This window comes from Podarcis tiliguerta, assembly GCF_965153285.1.
Source record: "Podarcis tiliguerta genome assembly, chromosome: 3".
In the NCBI taxonomy this organism is placed as follows: Eukaryota; Metazoa; Chordata; class Lepidosauria; order Squamata; family Lacertidae; genus Podarcis; species Podarcis tiliguerta.
This window is the reverse complement of record NC_139536.1, coordinates 54647738-54670549: the sequence shown is the minus strand read 5'-3', so window position 1 is coordinate 54670549 and position 22812 is coordinate 54647738. Positions and strand designations below refer to the sequence as shown.

The window sequence follows — 22812 nt, the reverse complement described above, 5'->3', positions numbered from 1 at the left end:
AATGAACATACAAAAACTAATCAAAACAATACATTGTAAAGTGGGGTCTTGGTTAGAGTGGTGTTATGATAGCAGGATCTCCCGAAACACACAGCTGGCAAGGATACTTATTGCATCTTACCAAAAATGCATTCAAGTGATCTCTGACTGATTCCAGTTCTTGAGGGACTGTAACCGATTGCTGGGTCCAGAACTCCAGACGATCCATTGCTGACTGGAGCCAATGAATCAGCTCAACTGACTCACTTTGATATCTATTAGGCAGACAAAGGACAGGCACATTTCACACCTTACTTCAAATATTGGGCAACCCTCAACTTTCATGAGTTAAGATCCTCCCCCAATTCCCTGACAAAACCTTTCTCCTTATATCACCAAAATGGATATACAGGCCATAACAGATTTATGCACATCCAAAACATCACTAAAAAGGCAACGCTTTATGGAACGCAACCTCCACGCAAAGAGAGGACTGCCTGTTTTAACTTGAAACATGATTGAATATTCCTGGGATAGCTCAGTTGGTGGAGCGTGAGACTCTTAATCTCAGGGTGATGGTTTCCTGCTTGGCAGGGGGTTGGACTTGATGGCCCTTGTGGTCTCTTCCAACTCTATGATTCTATGATTCTATCAAGTCCCACGTTGGGCAAAAGATTCTTGCTTTGCATGGAATTGGACCAGATGACCCCCATGGTTCCTTCCAACTACAATTCTATTCTATTTTACAAGTTAATTTTTTATTTAAAACTATGTAAGTATGCACACACAGCTGCTTAAATACAGTGGTGCCCCGCAAGACAAATGCCTCGCAAGACGGAAAACCCGCTAGACGAAAGGGTTTTCCGTTTTGGAGGTGCTTCGCAAAACGAATTTCCTATGGGCTTGCTTCGCAAGACGAAAATGTTTTGCAAGTTCCTGCGATTTTTTTCCGCTCCCCACCCCCCTTTTCTAAGGCACTAAGCTGCTAATAGCCTTTTAGCAGCTAATCCGCTAATCCCTGAAGCCTTTAATAGCCGCTAATAGCCGCTAAACCGCTAATAGCGCTAATCCGCTAATAGGGTTGCTTCGCAAGACGAAAAAACCGCTAGACGAAGAGACTTGCGGAACGGATTCTTTTCGTCTTGCGAGGCACCACTGTACATTTACTTCTTTACACACTTTTCTTAGTGCCCCTTAGTGTCTACTGTTTCCTGATGTCTTCAACTTGGTTGCAACTCACGATACCCCCATTCCACTTTGGGAGTGTATTTTAAAAGCATACAAGACATCCCCAGAGTATGTGATTTGTGGAACTCTAGACTTAAAAGCTACTTCTAGGTTTATTAACATACAGAATGCAGAATAAAAGCTGTTATGGCGATGCAATATTCCAAAATACGTGATAGTGGGACTGTACATCAGTAAATAATCAGCCACAAAAGTTCACAGCAGGAACTTGCACTGGAGATACATATATGAATTTTTTTAAAAAAAAGTTTCTAACAAATATTTTACTAGATCAAATTTGAAGAAAACTGTATTGGAGATGGAGCAAATTTATAATTAAGTCTGCTTTCGCTTGTTCAAAAGATTGATTTCCTAGGAACTTTTACAAAGTTTTACACTAAAAAAATAAAAAACTTTAAAGGAAAGATTTGATTGCTGGAATGCAAAATGGTAAAGCAGTTAAGTCCACCCTTGTTCAACGTTGTATTATTTTATTGTATGTTGTATAATTTTATTGTTGTTAGCCGCCCTGAGCCCGGCTTTGGCTGGGGAGGGCGGGATATAAATAAAATTTATTATTTATTATTATTATATGATTAACACTACCTTGTCCAGTGTTTAAGTATAGTTTCCAGTCTATGCAGTTCCTTGGTGACCTTGCTGGTATTATTTAACCATTGCTCCCCTAGTTGGTTTAGCTGAGTTTCCAATTCTGAACAGGTGACGGAGAACAGTAGTCTTTTCCCATCATCCAGTATTTGGTACAGCTTGGGCTGGTATTCAGCAAGGCTAGATTTCAGATGCTGTCATGGCAATGAGAGAAAAGAGGCATCATCAACAACATCTTTATTACCTGCCTTTTCCCAGCAGGTCCCACAGTGGGTTATGACAATTGAAAATCAAAACAGAAAACAATTGAAACAGATTGTAATCACAGGAATAGGGTAGGCTCTGAAAACACACATCTGAGGTGTCAAAGGCCAAAGCACAGAGGTGCATCTTCAGCATTCACAGGAAAACTGTATAGTGAAGAAGCCAGTTACATCACTGTGGGAAGGCAATTTCACAACTTAGGGGCTACCACAAAGAATGCCCTCTCCTAGGCCACCCACAAAATTCTGAGACAGGTGGAACTACCAAGAGGACCCCCTCCACTCCATGTTGATCTTCCCAGCCTCTTCCTCCCTCTTCAAATTCATTATGAAACCTAGCAAATACTTCCGTGGTAATTAAATCTTTGGCCATTTTTACAGAGCATTTTACATGCTCTGTCTCCACGTCTTCCAAATACCAGTTGCTGGAAACCATGGGAAAGGGAATTGCTCTTGTGCTCATCTTCTGCTCCCTGGTTTCCCACAGGCATCTGGTTGGCCACTGTGAAAGCAGGGTGCTGGAGCGGATGGGCCACTAGCCTAATTCAGCAGGCTAATCTTATGTTTGCATGTCTTTCGCATATCTATCGTGTAATGTAAAAACTATATTGTCCAGAATGTGCATTTGATTTTAAAACAATTCTCTTTCACTCCCTGTTCTCTAATAACATAATTTAGATATGCACACAAATGTTATACGAGACTCAAATAACGCACACAGTCTTAGTGTCTTGTGTGGTAGCAATCATCGCAACTTGTGGCTGGAAGACTCACTGGGCTGGATCCTTAGTGGGAATGGGCAGAGGAAGATCCCCACTCCACGTTGTGTGGGGGGTGGGGGACTAGTGGGGTTTACTGGATGTGGTTCATGCTGCAGGTGGAACATAATACTGGTCATTCCCAACTACGTATCAAATAGCAGACGGGCTACTTGATCACTGGATGTATGCCCAATGCCAATGCGAAACCTGCTCTTACATGTAATCAATAAAGTTTTGTCTTAATTTGAACGCAACATAAAATAGAAACCTCAGTCATGCAAACAGCAATCATCTGAGATAAAGCGATAGATGCTTTGTAATTTTTGTTTTATAATAAATCAATATTTAAACTGTGGAAACCATCAAAATTACCTGGTAAAGTGCAATCCGATCTGCAAGCCTCTCCTCAGATTCCTCTACCAGACCCACACTAGGAATGCTAGTTTCAACCGTCTCCAGCTGCCGTGTAAGATCCTGATAATCTTTTTGCAGATGTGTCCAAGTCTATAAAGGACATGCACATGTTAAAAGCTGAACCAGTGTCTCGGTGATTTCCAAAGCATTATCAAAAGAAAAGTACAATTCTCATTTGGATGCTAAACCATGGTTTAGTGCAACACCACAGAGACAAATCTTCTCCTGGACTCACTCTCTGCACTTCCTTCCATATGGCTGAGGAAGATTTTGCTTTCCTTCAACAATTTTACAGCTAACTATGACAAGCACTCATAGACTGCATTTGCATTAGCATAACCTGTCTTATTAAGCCCCTTCGCTCCTTCTTTGCTCCTCTCTTCGCACAAACATGGGGGGGGGGGGGACAACAACCAGGAAGCCGTTGTTAACCATAGCTTCCTGTTATGTGCAAACTAGGAACTACTGAGTGAAATGCACTTGAAATATCCACATTTTAAGGCAAGAAAAAAAAAGGAAGTTCTTACCTCTAAAATATATTCTAGCTCCACACCCCTCTTGTGAGCCTGTTTTAACACAGCAGAGGCTTGTGCCATCAGATCTCCATGGAACTGAGTTTCCTTCACAAGAGCAAAGCTGCTAATTTTCCTGAAAAGTGTTTCCGTCAGAATTACATGTGACTCCAGTCCCTGGAAATATTCCTGAAAAATGATATACCCCATCCAAGTTATTATTTGTATCCAGCTAGACTAAAAAGTATGTTCCTGTGCATGTTTACTCAGATATAAGTACTATTGGACTCCATATTATTTACTCCCAGGTAAGTGCATAAAGGACAGAGGCATATATTCATTATTTTTAATAAATTATACTAATGTGATGCAAACCTTAGATTTACCTAGATGTTTAAACCATGCGCTGTCCACACAGATTAGCCATCATTTCTTTTTAGTGCAACTTCTAGCAGAACAGATACTGGTGCACGATTTGTACATAATTTTGTATGTGTAGAAATTAATCATTGCTTTATAAACTAACATTTTGTATTTATATTATTTCCTTTATAAGTATGCTAGTAATCAATTATAGGTTTCCCATAGGCATTTGGTTGGCCACTGTGAGAACTGGATGATAAACTAGATGAGACTTCAGCCTGATTCACCAGAGCTCTTCTTGTATGTTTATGGTCATCTAGTACAACCTCCTGAAATGCAGGAAAGCCTTTTCAGCAGCATCCCTCCAGGTGGCCAATACATTTCAGCTCCTACTATTGCAACAATATAACATGGCAATATACAAAGTACCAGAAAACAGAATCTATCACTTTTTACCACTATTTATTTTCAAATTATTCCATGTGTCATTAAATCATAACAGATCTCTTTCCAGAAAATGAAGAACAGAAACATTAAAAGCAACTACAACAACAACAGAATGACACTAATGGAAAAACAAGATATTAGCAATAAATTAAATCTAAGAATTACATATTTTTACCTTGTGCTTGTCCAGAAGAATTTGGACTTCCTCTTTAGAGGAAACTATCATTTTCTGGTCAACTGACATCTTTTCTTTGCCAGTTTCAATCAGGTCAGCCAAGTCCTGCAACGCTTGCTCATACTGACCCTTAAGTGCCAGATTTTGGTTTAGCCCACTGCGCCGGGATCCTATGACCATTATCAACTCATCATACATATCCTAACACAGGAGAAAAGAGGCATAAATGTTCTGCCTAAGAGTCACAGAGAAAACTTGTGCAAATATTAAACACTGCAGATCAGGTCAATCCATTTTGCCAGTATTGGTGTTTAAATGATTAACTGGGTCAAAAATCTGTAAGGAATATATTTCATTTACTTCTTTCAAGTATTTATATTCCATCTTTTACTAGGATTTCAGGGTGGGTTACAAAAATTCAAAAAGTAAAATAAAAACCAATTAGATTTCTTGGAGACGAAATTTAAAATGCTGTATTGCAGATGTAGTCAATGTGGTGCAACCCCATCATCTCTGAACACTGGTCACCAAGTTGGGGCTGACCAGAGTAGTCCAACAACATTTGGAGTGCACCATATTAGCTCTCCTGTCACAGAGGCATCCCTGCCCTCAGTCTCAGCTGTAGATGCTGTTCTGGGAATTGTGACTGGACTGCACTGTGGAGAGTTGTGTCCTGTTTTTTCCTGGGTGCCTTATAATGAATTCAGCAAACTCATAAAAAATATTCTAATGTAGTCACTGAGCTGGGAATTAACTTGTCTGAAAAGCCAAATGAGCTTTAAAAACAACAACCAACCACCAAAATTCTGACTGATTTCAATGGTGTGTTCTATATGAAAACAATGGACAGAGGCCACAGCTCAGTGATAGAGCACTATTTGCATGCCGAATATTATGATTTCATTTCCTATCACATCTAGTTAAAACTTATTGGGAGTCAGATATGGAAAAGTGCTCTGCCTGAGACTCTTGGGACTAATTTGCAGTCAGTGTTGGCAATACAAGGTTAAGTGGCCATTATTCCTTGTGTCAGGCACTCTTTATATTCTACTGCCACTGGCTTTCTGCCATTCAGTGACTGCAAAATATATTTGTTCATTGATGTAAAGAGACAACTAAACCCTCACAGAATATGTTATAATGTTATTAAGCAGCAGGTAAAGAATTTGAATGATCTGAAACAGAAAATCAGAAGATGTTGAAAAATGGAATCCAAGGGCTCCAACTCTGTAGGGCTTAGGTGTGTTCAGCCCCTCCCCCCCAAGTCTGTTGCGATGGGGCTGAGCCCCCACAATCTTGAAGGGCTGGGTCTCACAAAGGTGGCAAACCATGGCAGGCCTTGTGGCAGCCAGCCTCACAGCAGTGGCTTCCTCCCAACGCGCGTCACGTGTGATGTCACGTGTGTGTGATGGCCCCTCCCAATGTTGGCGCCTCTGCTGGGATCATATGTATATATGCTATGATTTATGTTAATATTACCTATAAATGATAATTACTTGTTACTTACAAATAATTTAGTACTAACCATTTTTCAAGAACAATGTTACAAAGTTCTTAATAATAGGTTATGTACCTGAAGTTTTGTTAGCTCTTGCATGGAAGATTGGTCAATCTGCAGTTTATCCCCACGTTTCTTTAACTCACTGATTGCTGCATCTAATTCTTTCAGTCCATCTTCTGCTTGTTGAATAGCCTATATAAGAAAGAATTATAACACTGAACCTCCAATGTCACAACAGTGATGCATGATGTCAGAGACAGCAACTCAACAAATGTGTTGTCCAGCAAAGTTTTTTACTTTTAGGTTAGATAATATATATTTCCCCTCTCCATGGTTAGTAACATAAAGAGGGCAGTACCTGCATTTGTTCTGTTTCAGGACGTTCGATTGCTTCAGCTAGTTTCTGCAGCGCTATATACTTGTTATCAGCCAGTGATGTGAACATCAGTTTCAGGTCATTCTGTCAGTGAAGAAAATTTTATGTGAGATTTTCAAAACGGTAGAATGTTAGCCAGTGTTTTTTTTCTAAAAAAATGTTTAGGGGTGCTCTCATTTTCCTACTCATATTGAAATACGGCACTTCAATGAGGCCAAACTCAGATGCACAAAAATTTTAGGGGTATGTGTACCCCATGCATCCCCCCCCCCCGAAAAAAACCCACTGGTGTTAGCCATAATTTGGAGCAATCCAATGTCAGTCTCTTTCATTTGTGATGTGAGGCAGTTAGTTTGCAGCCTCTACTACTCATAGTAACTAGAGGGCTTCTAGTTCTACATCAGGGATCAGCAAACTCTTTCAGCAGGAGGCCGGTCCACTGTCCCTCAGACCTTGTGGGGGGGCCACACTATATTTTTTTGGGAAAAAATGAACAAATTCCTATGCCCCCAAAATAACCCAGAGATGCATTTTAAATAAAAGGACACATTCTACTCATGTAAAAACACACTGATTCCCAGACTGTCCACGGGCCGGATTGAGAAGGCGATTAGGTCGGATCCAGCCCCCAGGCCTTAGTTTGCCTACCTATGTCCTACATTGTTCAAATACACTGAGGCTACAGTTGAGAAATGGGTTATCACATGAGCAGTCACAGAATCACAGAACTGTAGAGTTGGAAGTGACCACAAAGGTCATTTATTCCAACCTAACCTAACCCTCTGCAATGCTGGACTCTTTCCCCCAACGTGGCCTTTATCCTCAACCAGCAATGTTTTTCTCTCACTCTCTTTCCTTCCTTTGTTTGCTTATTGAACACTGACCTTGGTAAATGATGCCTGTTTTATCTGTTTTATTATTCAGTATTTGTTGACATATGTGCTGATTGCATATTCTCAAAATCATTTTTATATATCTTATATGCATTCTATTTAGCCTACGGAAAAGTTCTCTGGAACTCAAAATCTAACTCACTGCTTTGTGATCTTTTGTTGTTCCTATGATGTTCCTGTTCAGAAAAAAATATCTGAAAGGGGAACAAATCATTAAGAAGTTAAGGGAAACTTTACCTGAAAGCTCAGAATATGCTGAAGTCTCTCTTTCATCTGATGACATCTTTGGTTTACCAGTGTCTCCATTAATATTAGTCTCCTTAGCAAACAATCCAAGGTGTCTTCTATAACATCTCGATTGTCAGCATTGTCAGGAAATATATGAGAAAACAAATTCTTGTTCTTATCCATTTTTTCTGTCATCTCCTTGATATCTTTAGCCAGAGCCTGGAGTATATGTGAATAAAACCAAACAACACTTGAAAATATACTCTCCCAAATATTAGACCAATCATTATGAAGATGATGAGGAAAGAGAGAATATAATACCAAAGTATTATATTCCCATTTCTTCAAAACTTGTTCCATTATAGGTTAATATCATATACGCAAAATGTAGGTATCTTCATTCAGAACACAGTTAACCAGATCCAGTCATTTCAGCTATGTAGGACAGTTCTCAGGCTGTAATCTAATGCACACTTATCTGGGAGCAAATCCTGTTGAAAATAGTGGACTTACTTCTGAATAATCATGCTTATAATTGCACTTAATGTGCAGGCAGGAACACCACTGCATATGCAGATTCCATTTATGTACAAAAGTCTCACTATTCATATTAGTAAAAGAATCCCTACACAGATTGCTTCACCCAAGATACATATGTAGAGTTCTGTATAAATGCTCCATTGTATTCTCCTTTCCAAGCTGTCTGTTGATTTCTGAAATATTACAGCATATGCCTAGAATAAATATACAACAACAGAATTTTTCTGATAATGAAAATCCTCTCAGTCTTAATGAGCACACCTACAGAGTCACTGGCAGTCTAAGGCTGTGTGCACAATTAATTGCTTAAAATACAGCTAGATCATTCTATTTCTCAATTTGGACTGCTTGGGGGGGGGGGGGAATGGATAAAAATGCAGTGTTTCAGAAGAAACAACAGAAGAGATACAGGATTGATATGGATTGTGGCTAATGCCATGTGTACACCACTTCTCAAACCAGCAAAGGGAGTGTACTGGATGCAGAATAAATGGGAATATGTACATAGCCTAAAGTAGGAAACAGAAATACTTTTGTTTACAACATTCCATGTTGGCACCTCTGCCCCCCCCCCCCCCCGAAATTGGATTGCCTGTTGCCTCTTATGTGCACATATCCACACTTCTTTTGATGTATGTATGTACTGCAGTACAGTGGTGCCTCGCAAGACGAAATTAATTCGTTCCGCAAGTCTCTTCGTCTAGCGGTTTCTTCGTCTTGCGAAGCAACCCTATTAGCGGCTTAGCGCTATTAGCGGTTTAGCGGCTATTAGCGGCTATTAAAGGCTTAAGGGATTAGCAGATTAGCTGCTAAAAGGCTATTAGCGGTTTAGCGGCTTAGAAAAAAGGGGTGGGGAGTGAAAAAAATCTCAAGACTTGCAAGACATTTTCGTCTTGCAAAGCAAGCCCATAGGGAAATTCGTCCTGCGAAGCGCATCGAAAAACGGAAATCCCTTTCGTCTAGCGGGTTTTCCGTCTTGCGAGGCATTCGTCTTGTGGGGTACCACTGTAGTTTTGGTGAATGAATGTAAGCATGGTTTTGCAACTGGGCAAATGTTCTAATCCCTTCTTGTGTACACTCCAGAAAGAAGAAGTGCAGCACTGTCTCTCAGTACCGCCCCTCCTCCCAACGTACATAGCAGTAATGTACATAAATGGTGGGTGACATAGATGTGAAACATAGAGACACCATTGGCAGAGGTTAACACTTCTTCGAGAGAACAATTTTGTCTCTACTGAACTATGACAGACTTGTCAAATGCAACCTATTTTATTTATCTCTTAAAACCAGTGGGGCACACTAAGAATGACACCCACTGCTACACAGCTCAACTTTTCCACTTGCATATTCTCCACCACCATGGGCGCACACAGGTTGGCTCCATAGGTTTCAGAGTTTGGATCTAACTGCACTTGAGGTGTCTTTACCTGTGATTTGGACATTACATATTTTTTAGCAGCTCAGCGGAAGAGCAAATGAACCTTGCACTTGCTCTTCTACCTAACAATATCACATTTAGAACTATAGTCATAGCTGTATAGTCTTATGTTTCAATAAATAAAAAAGTACAACATTAAGCTGGCACTTTTTTCTTGATGAAGGCCTCCCCACTTCCTCGGTTCTAAGTCTAGCTCCAACGCTAATGCATCTTTCTTACTGTTGTGATGGAGGGGACCTTCTCAGTGTTCCACCACTGGGAGAAATTCATTATGCAGTGGCACAAGATAAAACCTTTCCCATGGTGGTTCCTCTGATGTGGCTGGAGCCATCACTATTTATGTTTCATCACCAGGTAAAAAAACATATCTCTTCAACCAAGTCTTTATAGGGAACAACCCCTGATTAGTGTATACGATGACATAGTATATTTTATCTGGTATTTTAAGTCATTGAATTGGTTTTATTGCTTGTGTTTTAATTGTGTTTTATTATGTTTCGTGCCCTGGGATCATTAATTAATGAAAAGTGAGAGAGATATTTAAACAATAAAAAAATAAGATGGCAATTTTAGGACCACTTACTTCCTGGTTATAAAGACAAGCTTCTGTCACTTCGGGCAATAGGGCTGTAGCAACAAACAAGTGCTCTTCAACACCATCTAGCCAGGAAGAGGTGGCTGAAACACCACTGTACAACTTCTGCTCAAAGTGCAGGCTCTCCTTCTCCACACCTCCAGGCTGCATAAGGCACCACAAAAGAGAGAGGCAGGTCCATTAGTATAGTAATATATATTGCACTTTACAAAAAAAGTGAACATAATCAAATATCCTACCTGGGAAGAAGCGTCTTCAAAAGCCTCATTCAAACCAACCAATAAAGATGCAGCTGATGGTTTATCTTGAGACTGTCCTTCTTGTTTGTACATTGGCACGCCAGATATAAGTCGGTTTGGCCTGCTGTAGAGCTGTGAAGGAAGGAAAAGGTAATGATTATAATTTTCAGATGTGACAAAAATGTAAATGAAAATAATGATTTTATTCTCCTTATTCAGTTAGCAGGGCTTTGATTTAAACTGTTCCTTTTTCCATTTTCCATTCTGAGAAAAAGACATTACTGGGTTGTAGATTTTACCATTTTCTTTTTCTGTAAAGAGTGCTGAAAACAACAGTTTTGAAAGAAAACCTACCGGCTGCTCTTGTTCTTGTTCCAAAGCATTCTGCAGCAGCCTGTGCTTAATGCTGAATTCTTGATGGAGGCTTTCCCACTTCATTTTCATTTGATCTTCAGCTGATGGTTTTTCTCCCTCTAAACCTAGTTCCTCTGTTAATACATCAGGCTTCCTGTGGATAGAGAAGAGAAATATGAATTAGCAATACCGAAACAGCAATATTTCTGGATTGACTGTTACTCTACTGTACTTATGTATACTCTCCTCATCAAAACACTGTTCACACCTGATATGAAGGATCAGTCATGAAAGTTAATGTAAACCACTGAGATTATGCAAGTTAAAAGTGGACGCAAGTGGAGGTGACTTGCACCCAGTGACTGTGTATCAAGTCCTGCCTGGCTGTGATGCTGGTGGCAGTCTCCTACACTTCTAGAACACTTTAATTGGGCTGTATTAAGGATTTCATAGAAATCTGAAGTACTCATAGTATTTATGCACTAAAACTAGGAAGCCTCATCACTTCTAAAATCAGTAACATTTCAGATTGATGGGTATGATTTTTGAGGCACTGAATTAAGGAAGCATTAATTCTTTACAAATGTAACCCTTCCAAAGTTTTTAAAATTAGATACAACAAATATTAATTAAATTTATATTAAGTATAAGAATAAACTTTAAGTACCTTTCATAAGAAATCTGCAAGTCGTGCATTATGAGTTAGTGTGTCTCTTTCTAACAAAGCCTTGTGCTGGCAGGCTTTGTTTGACCCTCTGCTTATCTTACTTGGGAGATATATATATATATATGATGTTTAGACTAATTAGGTAAAAACAACAATATGCTGTTATGATCTAGCAGTTGTCAAAATCTTGAATAAATTCTGAGAATCTTATTTTAAATGTAAACTTTTTCAGATTTCATTTACAATAAAACACAAATAACACATGAAGGTATGAGCACACACTGGCATGATCAATCAATACAAAGCTATTGAACAAGAATAAAATGCGTCAAGCCACACCTAAGATGAGAGTTTTCTGAAGTAGATTGCTGTGTTAGAATTTCCTCTCCACGACTTGCCACGGAGCGAAGTAGGTTCTTCTGCTCTGCTAGCTCTTTCTCTAGCTCCTAAAAAGAATCAAGCACAATTGGCTGAACAGAATCCTGTTTACTATTTAGGAATACTAAATACAGTACAACTGCTAGAATGCATTTTAGGCATACAGGAAAATAAAAATAACCAAGATTTCAGATCAGACTGGCCATAGTTATAATGCTTCCTTGCATCTTCATTCCTCCACAGACAAAGGGCTATCCTTAAATTGAGCTGAAACACAGTTTACTCATCCCTTAAACAATCACTGAAGGGTCAAAGTGCATGTGATGGGAGCAGCTAGTGAACACGACTCCCAAAGACCACAAGGGGTCACAGTTCCCTTCATGAAGGGGTGTTGTGCTATTAATGGGAAGTGGGGCTGTACTGCTGGCCCTGCTCCCAAAGTTGCACAGCTCTCCTGCTAGCCCCCCCCCCCCCCCAAATCCACACACAGAATGTGGACATCTGCAAATGTGAGGTATACACAATTCAAATGAATGGTTCACTGCATTTAGACAGGTTTAGGATTTGTAGTAACTAAGCACACTCACTTTTTGTCTCTGCAGGCTGCTCTGCTGCTGTTGTGAACGGGTTGTCCGTGCCTGAAGCAGCCATTCTTGGACACTGGGGCTTTGAGAAGTGGCTAGATCTGGTTCACACTCCTCCTTTTCCTGTATAGCACCCTGCTTTAAATGAATGAATGAATAAGAGGGTGGGAGGAGGAATATAAGCGGAATATGAATTTAGGGAGATAGGATTGTCAATCTCAGGTCTGGCTTTGGAGTCTCCTACTTCTTCGAGAGATCATTATGATTATTATTATTAATAATAATAATAAGTCCTGCTTTAATGTGATTCTGGTACTGTAAGCAAAGCTCATGTGGCCTTCCATCTGAAGAGCATCTGAACAGCATCTCAACTGCGATCTGAGAAACTTAAATGTTCACTAACTGGTTTCTGAATACTGCTGATGTTAAGTGTCTACTTTGTGCCATTTAGATTCCAATTTGATTTGTGTCACTCTCTTCAGCACATTTTCCCTTTACTATTCTCCAGAGCTATGTATAGCTGCAGATTACAGAAAAGCTACTGCTTGACCTCTTCAAGGTCAATATTCCAGGCAACATGTGTTTGCTGTACCATAATGTAGAACAGTTTTGGGGTTAAGAAAAAGCTCCCATACATTTTAATTTTCAGTTTTATCTGCCTTGTGATTAATGACACAGGTACACTATCCTGCTTCGGGATTAGTGATCAGATGGGTTTGCCATTTCTCAAGTACTGCTCAAGTCTCTGGTCACTAATCCCCAGAGAATTCCTTATGCCCTTAACATGCAAAGAAGAATTATACGTAAGTAGGGAATCACATGCTTACAAAGAGGTTTTGGTTTGTTATGACATCAAGTAGGGAGATAACATTAAAATGGATCAGGGAGGAAGTTGTCCCTTCCTGTGGTTTACTAAAGGCTATGAATGAGCTGCTCTTTCAGCAATTTCATATTAAAAAAAGTTGGCTTCACCATCTTCAAATATTGCTCCAGGGAATGTTGTATGGCTACGTACAACGGGAAATCTGAATCTCAGAGGTAGATAATAATACTTAAAAACTTGTGTGTAGTTCTTAATACACTAAGTTAGCCTAACAAATATTTTAGATGAATATTAGGGTCCTGATCCAAAGAGATACAGAGTAAGTTCTGGTCAAGCGTAGGAATTGGCTACATTCTACCCCACCCCCAAGGCTCACTGCTGCTTCCACATCACATGAAGCCGATGGCAGCATTAAATATACCCTAATGTGAGAAAATGCTGCCAGGAAAAAATGTGGATGCACACATGTACATTGGTGCATGTGAGTAAAGGATTCTTTTGGGGGAATTAAAGCCAGAGTTATCATGAAATAAAAGGCATAGAACTTTTAATGTCAAATTTGTCTCACACTCTAAAATAAATGCATGCACCTTAACCCAGTGAAATAACTTTGCTGCTGCAAATAGTCTTCTGCTTACAGGCGTCATACGCAAAATGATGGTGCACAATTGTTGTTTTTTAAAAACACTTGCCTCTTTCTCCTGTCTAAGAGATATCCGAATGAACTTATCTAAATTAATAACTAAACTTGCAACATTTTTAAAAGTGCTTTGGGGGCACAGGGCAAGGGACAGACAAGGCTACAAATCCCAGTCTCTGAACACAAACAAATATAGGCTCCAATTCAAGCAATTTCCATTTGAACAATGGCAAAGAAGAAGACAAAGAAAGGGAGCAGGCTTTAATAAATTTAGCTCTCCGTAAAGGTGATGATAAGGAAATTAAACTGTAACTTGACGGGTCAATTCTAACTGACTGGCATTTAATTACTGCTAGGTGTATAATAATGACAGCCTCTTCTTTTTCAAATTTCCCCCAACCCACAGAAGGAAAAACTGCAAACCCAAACCCTCCCCCTTAAAGCCAATTAGGAAGAGCTCCTTACTTGGATGATGATCTGCTTGTCGTGGAGGACTCTCTGCAACTCCAAAAGGCTTCCCTTTAGGGTTCGGAGCTTTATTGCCAGCTGCTCTGCCTCGTCCTTGGTATGAGCTTTTCCTTCCATGAGAAGGTTTTCGTTATGGACAGACAGCTCAGACAAAGCCACTACCTTCTGCTCAATTTCCACAAGCATGTTCTGAAGCAGCAGAAACAAGGAGGCAAATTCATACATCTTGCAGCATCCGCAGGGGCCTACCTCATCCTCATCCAAGCTAAGAGCAAGGCAGATTTGCATTGTTGCTCCACAGAGTTTCCCACAGAGCCTTCACAAATGTGCTTCCAATATTCTGCATTTCCCAAAGCTCTGACTTTTATTTTTACTTGCAAGAAACATCCAAAACACAAGAGTCTGCATTGTCTGAAAGCAAAGACTTTTTCATAGCACAGACATTTGTTTGCATTTCAGTGATATTTAGATGCTTAAATGCTCTTCTAGTTTTTTACTGCATCAATATGTCAGAACCTATGACCCCATGATAATGGCAATTAGCAGATTATGGTTGCTCTCTTCTTCTCGTTTTGCCACTTCTGCCTGTTGTATGCAGGGAGATCCCTTTTTCTGCGCTCATCTCCCTTCCCTCCTCTCATTGCTCTGATTGCATTGATAAGCTTCTCTGCTTAGTGTGGATCTTTCTGATTGGTGCATGAATGGCCCTAAGATCCTTCACATAATCTTCTTTAGTCTAGAAAGAGACTTATCTCTCTCTAGTGACAAATCTCTGGCATGTTTATTTTGAAATGCAGGTAAGTACTTCCACAGCATACCAAAACTGGGACAATATTCTGACAAGTTTAAAGACTTTGATTTAATTGCCCTCAGCCATTTAATCTGATGACAATTAAGTCAGAAGGAAACGTAGAATCTTAAGGACTGTTTTAAAATGGCAGACCAATCTATTTAAATTCCCATTTTTAAAATCTTTATTATCAAAATTGTCATTCTCACTAGGCTTCTGTGTCTGTGGTAGTGTTGATATTACCTCAGATTTGAGGTGCATATGGTAGCTTGGCTGCTCTAAAACTGTGGAGTTTTAGATAGGATCAAACACATGAATCAAAAACAGTTTTAGGGGGCATTAAAGAATATAAGCATGTTGCTACCTAATTTCATTAAGTTCATAACGGACTCATATCTCATGTTCACTTGTCTAAATCACAATCTGTGATATATACCTAACAGCAAGCCAGGGTTCTGAAAGAGGAGCACATGAGTTGAAAGCTTTGCTCAAGTTTGTTCCATGGTTTAGCATTCTATGAAAACAAGTCAGAGATTAACTCCAGTTTGTTTAAAATTTAAGGTGATTGTGATAATTTGTTAATTGCCTTCTACAAAATCATCATCATAAAAACAGGAAAAAAGTTAAAAACGCAAACAAAAAGGAGATACACTTAAAACTAAATTTCCAATCTTTCCTGTGGCTAAAGTAGAGAAGGAGAAAGGAGAGGGAGCATGAGAGTTCAAAGCTCACTTCTGTTCACTCATGTAACACTAGACCATCATTTAGGGAAGAAATGGGATACCTGTGGCCTTCCAGATGCTATTGAATCCAGTTCCCATCAGCCAAGGAAGCCAGTGATCAGGAATGGTGGGAGTTGTAGTCCAACAACATTTTGAGAGCCACAGATCCCCAAAGAATGCATTAACCCACTTAGAAGTTTTACTACAATTAAGCAGTGAGCAAATTTTGTTACAAACAAACAAACAACTCATAGTTTAGTGCTATGTCTGAAATGAACAACTCAGTCCTTGAGTGTGATCTCATTTAAACAAGTGAGCATGAGACATGAGTCTGTTATGAACTTAAAAAGCTTTGAGAATTCTGGAACACTTTTATTTCTGCATACTGCTTGGATAATCGAGTAATATTATTTGTTGATTTCTTTAAAAATGAATAGGGAACACTGATTTGCTCTATTTGAAAAAGTAGGCCCAAAGCACAAGATTTTCTATTCAAAAGTTCCAGTGATTAAAACATTAGGACCTGTCTAATTTGCAAGCCGCACAAACTAGTTCTGAATGTCATCTGTCTATTTAACCAACACTTGGTTTAGACACTGCTCATTCCACCTTCCAGATGTGGAAAAGTTTTGAGAGATGTGCAGGTGCTACATGCACTGTAAATGCAATAAACAAATTTTCAATGCACTGCTCAACACATGAGTATGAGCGATATGCATGTGAGGAGTCCTAATTAAAAAATACACAAGATAGCCCTATGAGTGCATCAGAAGTAATATTTAGACATGGTGGTTGCTATTTCACCTGACAGTCAACCAGCTGGGAATCCATATCCATGGGTTCCTCAACAGTAACCGATGAGGTGTCCAGTGTAGCTTTTGTATTCAGGAGCCAGTGGTCAAGTTCATCCGCTTCAGTGCGATATCTTTGCAGAGCTTGCTCTTGCCGCTGTTCTTCTAGTTGCTCATTGAGTTTCTCCTAGTAATTAGATGTGGCCATTATTTGCAATTCTTTTGGGTTCAAAGGAACAAAAATAGATGGGTTGGATCAACACTTGAACTCAATGGAGTGCTGCTCAAGTTCAAGGAAAGGGACAGATGGCAGAGTTTGCCAGTTCTTTTCTCCACAAGCCCCTGAAAAGTTGCTGCCGAGGGCTGGAGGACCTTCGTAAACAGTGTTTGAGGTGGCACTGGGGAAAGGGGGCAGATCAGCTAAAATCATCACCTCACTCCCTTTCTTCAGGGGAAGCCTGCACTGTATCCTAATTTGTCGAGGGACAAGTTTTGATTCATAGAAACCTAAGATATGGGAATAGTGGTGTAAGAATTTTATAACAGAAAGTGGCTTGCTGAGAGGAGAAAGGAAGCACTCTATATAACACTATACAGCAGATTATCATATGTACTCATTTAAGTTGAGTTCAGGTAATGGTGAACTAAGAATTTGACTACATTTTTTCTTAGACTGTGATGTGTGCTGAGCAGCTTAACATAAAAAAACGGAAATTAAAGGAATAATTTAAGAAATGACTGAGGGAATAAAGAAGAGATGTGGAAGGCAGCTTAGTGTGAAAGGAGAATCAAACAATTGGAAACATGGCCAGAGACTCAAAGAACAGTGCAGAAGGAATCTTACCTATTTTGGTCATCTTATAGATCCACACAAGGTAAGGTAATATGATGGATTAGTTCACACAGGCATGCACATAAATAAAGTTCCTACTATGTGTTTAAACAGCACTCAGTGATATGCAGCTGAATGCATGAATAGGCTCTACTGAAAAGCACTGGTGCCACGTGAGGTAAGATGCAAGTTCTGCAGCCCTCGTCAAGTAATAAACATGTTACAGCAGCAAATGAACTGTAGGGACACTTGGAAATACTTGGAAGACCATGGAAGGTCCTACTGATTGAAATTTGTTAGGATGAAAACTTCCTTTCAGTATCTTTGTACCTCAAGCAGCTGCCGTTTCCCTGAAGCTTTCATCTTAATGGTGGCCATCCTCTCTGCTAAGACTGTAAGCGTAGATTGTAGAGCCAACTGGTCGGCAGCATCTGTATCTAGTGGTTCAGACACCAGCTCGTCTGCTAATGAAGTTTGTAGCTCACTAATTTCATCCTGAAGCATTAGGATCTCATCCATCAAAGCCTAGTTGTTGTTTTCAAAAAATAACAGGAAATTGGGTGAATGAGTGGGAAACATTATCACACAACTAGAAAATACAGACTTTCAACATATTTTCAGGGCAGACAGTACAACTGTGCCAGGAATTTGGATTTTAAGACTATAGACCTGTAAGTGAACAAGAAGCAAACGATTTATCTTGCCATTCATTTATTTTTACCTGATGTTCAGCCATTTGGCTCTCTGGACTCTTCCCAACCCCCAGGCTTTCATTTAATTTCACCTCAATGGCTTCCATTTTTGTGGATGTAGACTGGAGGGAGTCTTGGTACTTCTGCTGGCGTTCAAGGGCCTCATAGAGGGTACGTTGCTTTTCACTAATCTACAAGTAAAGTAAACCGTGACTAGATATTCAACTCCTTAAAAAACCCAACAAACACTTCTTTTATTCAATAAAGAAAAAGAAAATGGCATTGATATACCACATGAGAACAAAAATACACAATATTATGGAACATAATATACAGAACATCATAAAAACCCAAAAAGGGAGGGAAGCAAAGTTATACATAATAAGTTAGAAACACCCATGGAAGCAGCGAGTGGAAGATAATTTTCCTCTCTTCCTTTCAGCAACCCCCACCCTGCCCCCTCTCACAGGGATCTGATGAATTCGGTAGCTGTGATGCAGGAGGCTGAGAGGGTCGAAGAAATAGAAATGTTTGCCCATAGAAGAGTGAGAGAGTTGAAGAAATAGAAATGTTTGCCCATAGAAGAGTGAATTATGTCTGAAATTTTATCTATTATAATTACAAATCACATCCTTATGCTATAATTTCCCTATACAGTGGTACCTTGGTTTAAGAACAGCTTAGTTTATTAACAACTTGGATTAAGAATGCTGCAAACCCGGAAATAGGTGTTTTGGTTTGTGAACTTTGCCTTGGAACAAGAACATATTTCGCTTCCTGCTGAGTGTGTTCCGTTTGTAAATTGAGTCCCCCGCTGCTATGGGAAAGCACACCTTGGTTTAAGAACACTTTGATTTAAGAATGAACTTCTGGAATGGATTAAGTCTGTAAACCAAGGTACCACTGTAGTTGGAGCTTCATATGATCTCTGATGCAGTTTGGCTGCTGTGGACATAGTGATACAAAGCTTTGCACAAATGTGTTTGTGTTTTACACATGAATTTGCATAAAGAGTACAGCACATGGTTCCTGGGATAAGCAGTTGTGTCCAGACTGCTGCCATTCAACATGTTACGGGCATTATCTCCATGTGTTGGCATGGATGTCTGCACTGAAAAAGCCTATGCGGGAGCTAAGAGGGAGTCAATTGTGGATTATACTGTTTTTATGCTGCCCTTCAATCATATCCCTGGGGCAGTTTACAAAAATGAAACATCGGGTGCATCCCAAGTTCTTGAACAACAGAACTTTCCTCCTCCTCCTCTTGAGCACACCCCACAAAATCTCTAAATCTGCTCCTCAGTGCTGAGGCAATGCCTAAAACAGATTTAGGGGTCCATGTGGAGCTGGAGAGAGGGCAAGTACCACTATGCAAGTGGAAATCCTTGTGCTGGCAGGACACATTCACTGAATACGACTCACAATAAACTTAAAGGTCACAGGATTATAAAAGCAGTCTGCAGCAGTAAACGAGATCTACAAGCCTTTGGAAAATTCTGGTGCTGAAAAATAACAGTTGGGTGGCAAGCAAACCTCTCTAAGGAGAGCACTCTGCTATTGGGACACCACCACCAGGGCAGCTCTGCTTGGTAATTGCCTACCCTACCTCATAAAAAGGTACTCACCTGGAGACAGGTAGTCCTTCAAGTACCCTGGGAGCCACTGCAGTTGGCACAGCACAGTTGTGATATTATCAGAATACCCAGTCCGAGGTGGAAATCTAGCAGCCACATTGTTAAATTATCTGAAGTCAGAGCTTCAATAACGGAAGCTAATTGTATCTGACCTCACTACTTAAAAATAATGTGTGCCTTCAGAGGCTTTGGTATACTTGATGAACTTATTCAAAACCTTCAAACTTTCTGCATAGAAACTTCCTTACAGCTAAAATGCCACCACACCAGTTGGTTCTCGTTCTCTCTCTCTCTCTCTCTCTCTCTCTCTCTCTCTTTTGTCATGCATATATTTGCAAACAATCCACTCTGACACAATCACCTAAACCACACAAAAAATTATAGTAACAACTCTCCTTTTCCTCCTTGCACCAAGAGACTTACCACATTCTTCAGTGTTTCCCAAGAACGTTGTAAATCATCCAGCTTGGCACTAGTGGCAGACTCTAACCCTGGCTCAGAGGATTCCTGAGTGGATGAGGGGCTGGGCTGAATCTTTGAAGCTTCTGTCTGCAACTGTTCAGCAGATAAGGCTTGGTAATAAGCAATGTCCTACGAGCATGAAGCACAATACAGCAGTTTCAAAAAACATAACACACTCTTGAAAATGTCAGTTTATTCTTGTTTACTGTTGTTGCTCTGCACATCTTAAATTTATGGCTTATCTTCTACAATCATTATTTGTATGTACTGTTGTTTTTATCTTTTGTTTTTAAGTAAATTTCCTAAGAAAACATCCATAGCTCTGCTCACGAGCCATAGCTCTGTGAGCTTTAATATACATTGTTAGTCTTATAATGAATCCTTCTAATGATGGTCCCTCCATCTAGCAACCAACATAGGCAGCAAGTGGCTGCAGAGCCTCCTTCCTCGATTCTGCTACTAGGAAGGTAAGAGTGCTGTGTGGATCAACCATTACACCCCCACTACAACTCTCACCTTTAGGCAAAATAAAAAGACAAAGGTGCTGCTACTTACTCATTGCTACTGTGACTGTCCACTTTGATCTGACAAACTTGCATTTTTAACTCACTCAAACTCTAGGTTGGCCCATTGCATATTTCTTACTTAATTTCCCATGTTACCAAATACATTGCAAAAAAAATAATATTCCTGAGGTTCTTGTATTTTACACTTGCAATGCAACTAAACTTTCCAAAGTCAATGGCTCATTATGTGACTTCCTACATTTGCTTTGCTTATTATTTTAACCTATCAATTTCCTTGCTGAATCACAATAGTGGTGCGTTTTCCTTTTGTTTGGAGCAAGAAGTACTTGCTACTAGCTTACAATAATTAGGTAATGAATAAATTGTTCTTGCTCCGTTCCCATTCTTTACTAGTGAAGGAGGAATCAGTTTGAAATGCATTTATCTAAGGGAAATGGTAGTTCTGACCTAATCAAGCAACACCCGAATTAAACCTTCTGTTGAATTGAGCACTTGCTTACAACTCAGGCATTTTATTTCTAAGAAAAGCTCCAACAAATTATATACCGTATTTTTCGCCCTATAGGACGCACTTTTCCCCCTCCAAAAATGAAGGGGAAATCTGGGTGCGTCCTATGGGGCGAATGCAGGCTTTCGCTGAAGCTTGGAGAGCGAGAGGGATCGGTGCGCACCGATCCCTCTCGCTCTCCAGGCTTCAGGAAGACATCCACAGCCTAGGCAGCCCTGTGTGAGTTCCTGCAGGGCTTTCTAGGCTGCGGATAGCAGCTTGCTTCCCGGAGCGCCGGGCGCGCTGAAAGCAGAGTGCCCGGCGCTTCGGGAACACATCCGCAGCCTAGGCAGCCCTGCGGGAGTTCCCCGCAGGGCTCCCCAGGCTGCGGATAGCAGCCTGCCGCCTGGTGCGCAGGGCGCCCTGAAGCAGAGCACCCTGCGCACCAGGCAGACATCCGCAGCGTGGGGAGCCCTGCAGGAGTTCCCCGCAGGGCTCCCCATGCTGCGGATAGCAGCCTGCCGCCCGGCGCGACGGACGCCCTGAAGCAGAGCGCCCCGTGCGCCGGGCAGACATCGGCCAGCCCCACAAGCTCGGGGGACAGCAGGGAGGTGCAGCGCCGTCATCCCACTGTTCCTCGACCTGGTTCGGTTTCCCCGACCTGGTTTTGGGGGGGAAATAAAGGGGGGGGGAAATTCCTTTATTTCCCCCCCAAAAAACTAGGTGTGTCCTATGGGACGAAAAATACGGTACTGGCACCCCCCAGTAGAATTAATTACATATATATCTCATATGAAAGAGTCAAGCCTTGTGCTATACCTTACTTCTGCAATATTATGTTATAATACATAACTATGTATATAATGCTGTATTGTGTTTTTAATATTTGGTTGGCAGCCGCCCAGAGTGGCTGGGGAAACCCAGCCAGATGGGTGGGGTATAAATAATAAATTATTACATTATTATTTTTACTGTATATGCAACATTCTGTGTATCTGTTTATGTGCTGGTTATTTTAGGAAACTTGCAGTATATAACTGCATACTATGATATGCATAAAATGCATATAATAACCATATAATAATTATGGTACGTAATGATGCATATAATATGTGAGGAAATCTATCTATGAGAGAATATGCAAGAAAAGCACATTATTTTTCATGGAGATCAAGGAGTGAAACAGGGAGAAGAAAATATCTGATTGGATAAGCTTGACTGTGGGTTTTTTAAACCCTGCATCTCTATTTTTATTCATTGCATTATACCATTAAATATCAAACAGCTTCAGAATGCTCATTAATTAACATAGGTACCTACAGTGTCAGTTTGATAGAGCTATGCACTGTAATTACTGAAAAGAGAGCTCATGTTGAAAATAAAGCAATGGAATGAAAACAA

General features: G+C 40.3%; 1 protein-coding gene across 1 annotated transcript in view; it reads right to left on the bottom strand.

The window, feature by feature from the left end:
• Nucleotides 1-22812, bottom strand: part of SYNE1 (spectrin repeat containing nuclear envelope protein 1) — a 286933-nt gene that overhangs the window by 84320 nt on the left and 179801 nt on the right. The window contains exons 94-111 of the mRNA XM_083434682.1: nt 20359-20526; nt 18331-18492; nt 17940-18134; nt 16791-16964; nt 14472-14663; nt 12547-12681; nt 11921-12027; nt 10915-11068; nt 10561-10692; nt 10310-10465; nt 7758-7967; nt 6610-6711; nt 6324-6443; nt 4751-4951; nt 3781-3954; nt 3212-3343; nt 1813-2009; nt 122-254 (exon numbers count right to left, since the gene is read on the bottom strand). Coding sequence (XP_083290808.1) covers nt 122-254; nt 1813-2009; nt 3212-3343; nt 3781-3954; nt 4751-4951; nt 6324-6443; nt 6610-6711; nt 7758-7967; nt 10310-10465; nt 10561-10692; nt 10915-11068; nt 11921-12027; nt 12547-12681; nt 14472-14663; nt 16791-16964; nt 17940-18134; nt 18331-18492; nt 20359-20526 — 2844 coding nt within the window. The remainder of the gene's footprint in view (nt 1-121; nt 255-1812; nt 2010-3211; nt 3344-3780; nt 3955-4750; nt 4952-6323; nt 6444-6609; nt 6712-7757; nt 7968-10309; nt 10466-10560; nt 10693-10914; nt 11069-11920; nt 12028-12546; nt 12682-14471; nt 14664-16790; nt 16965-17939; nt 18135-18330; nt 18493-20358; nt 20527-22812) is intronic.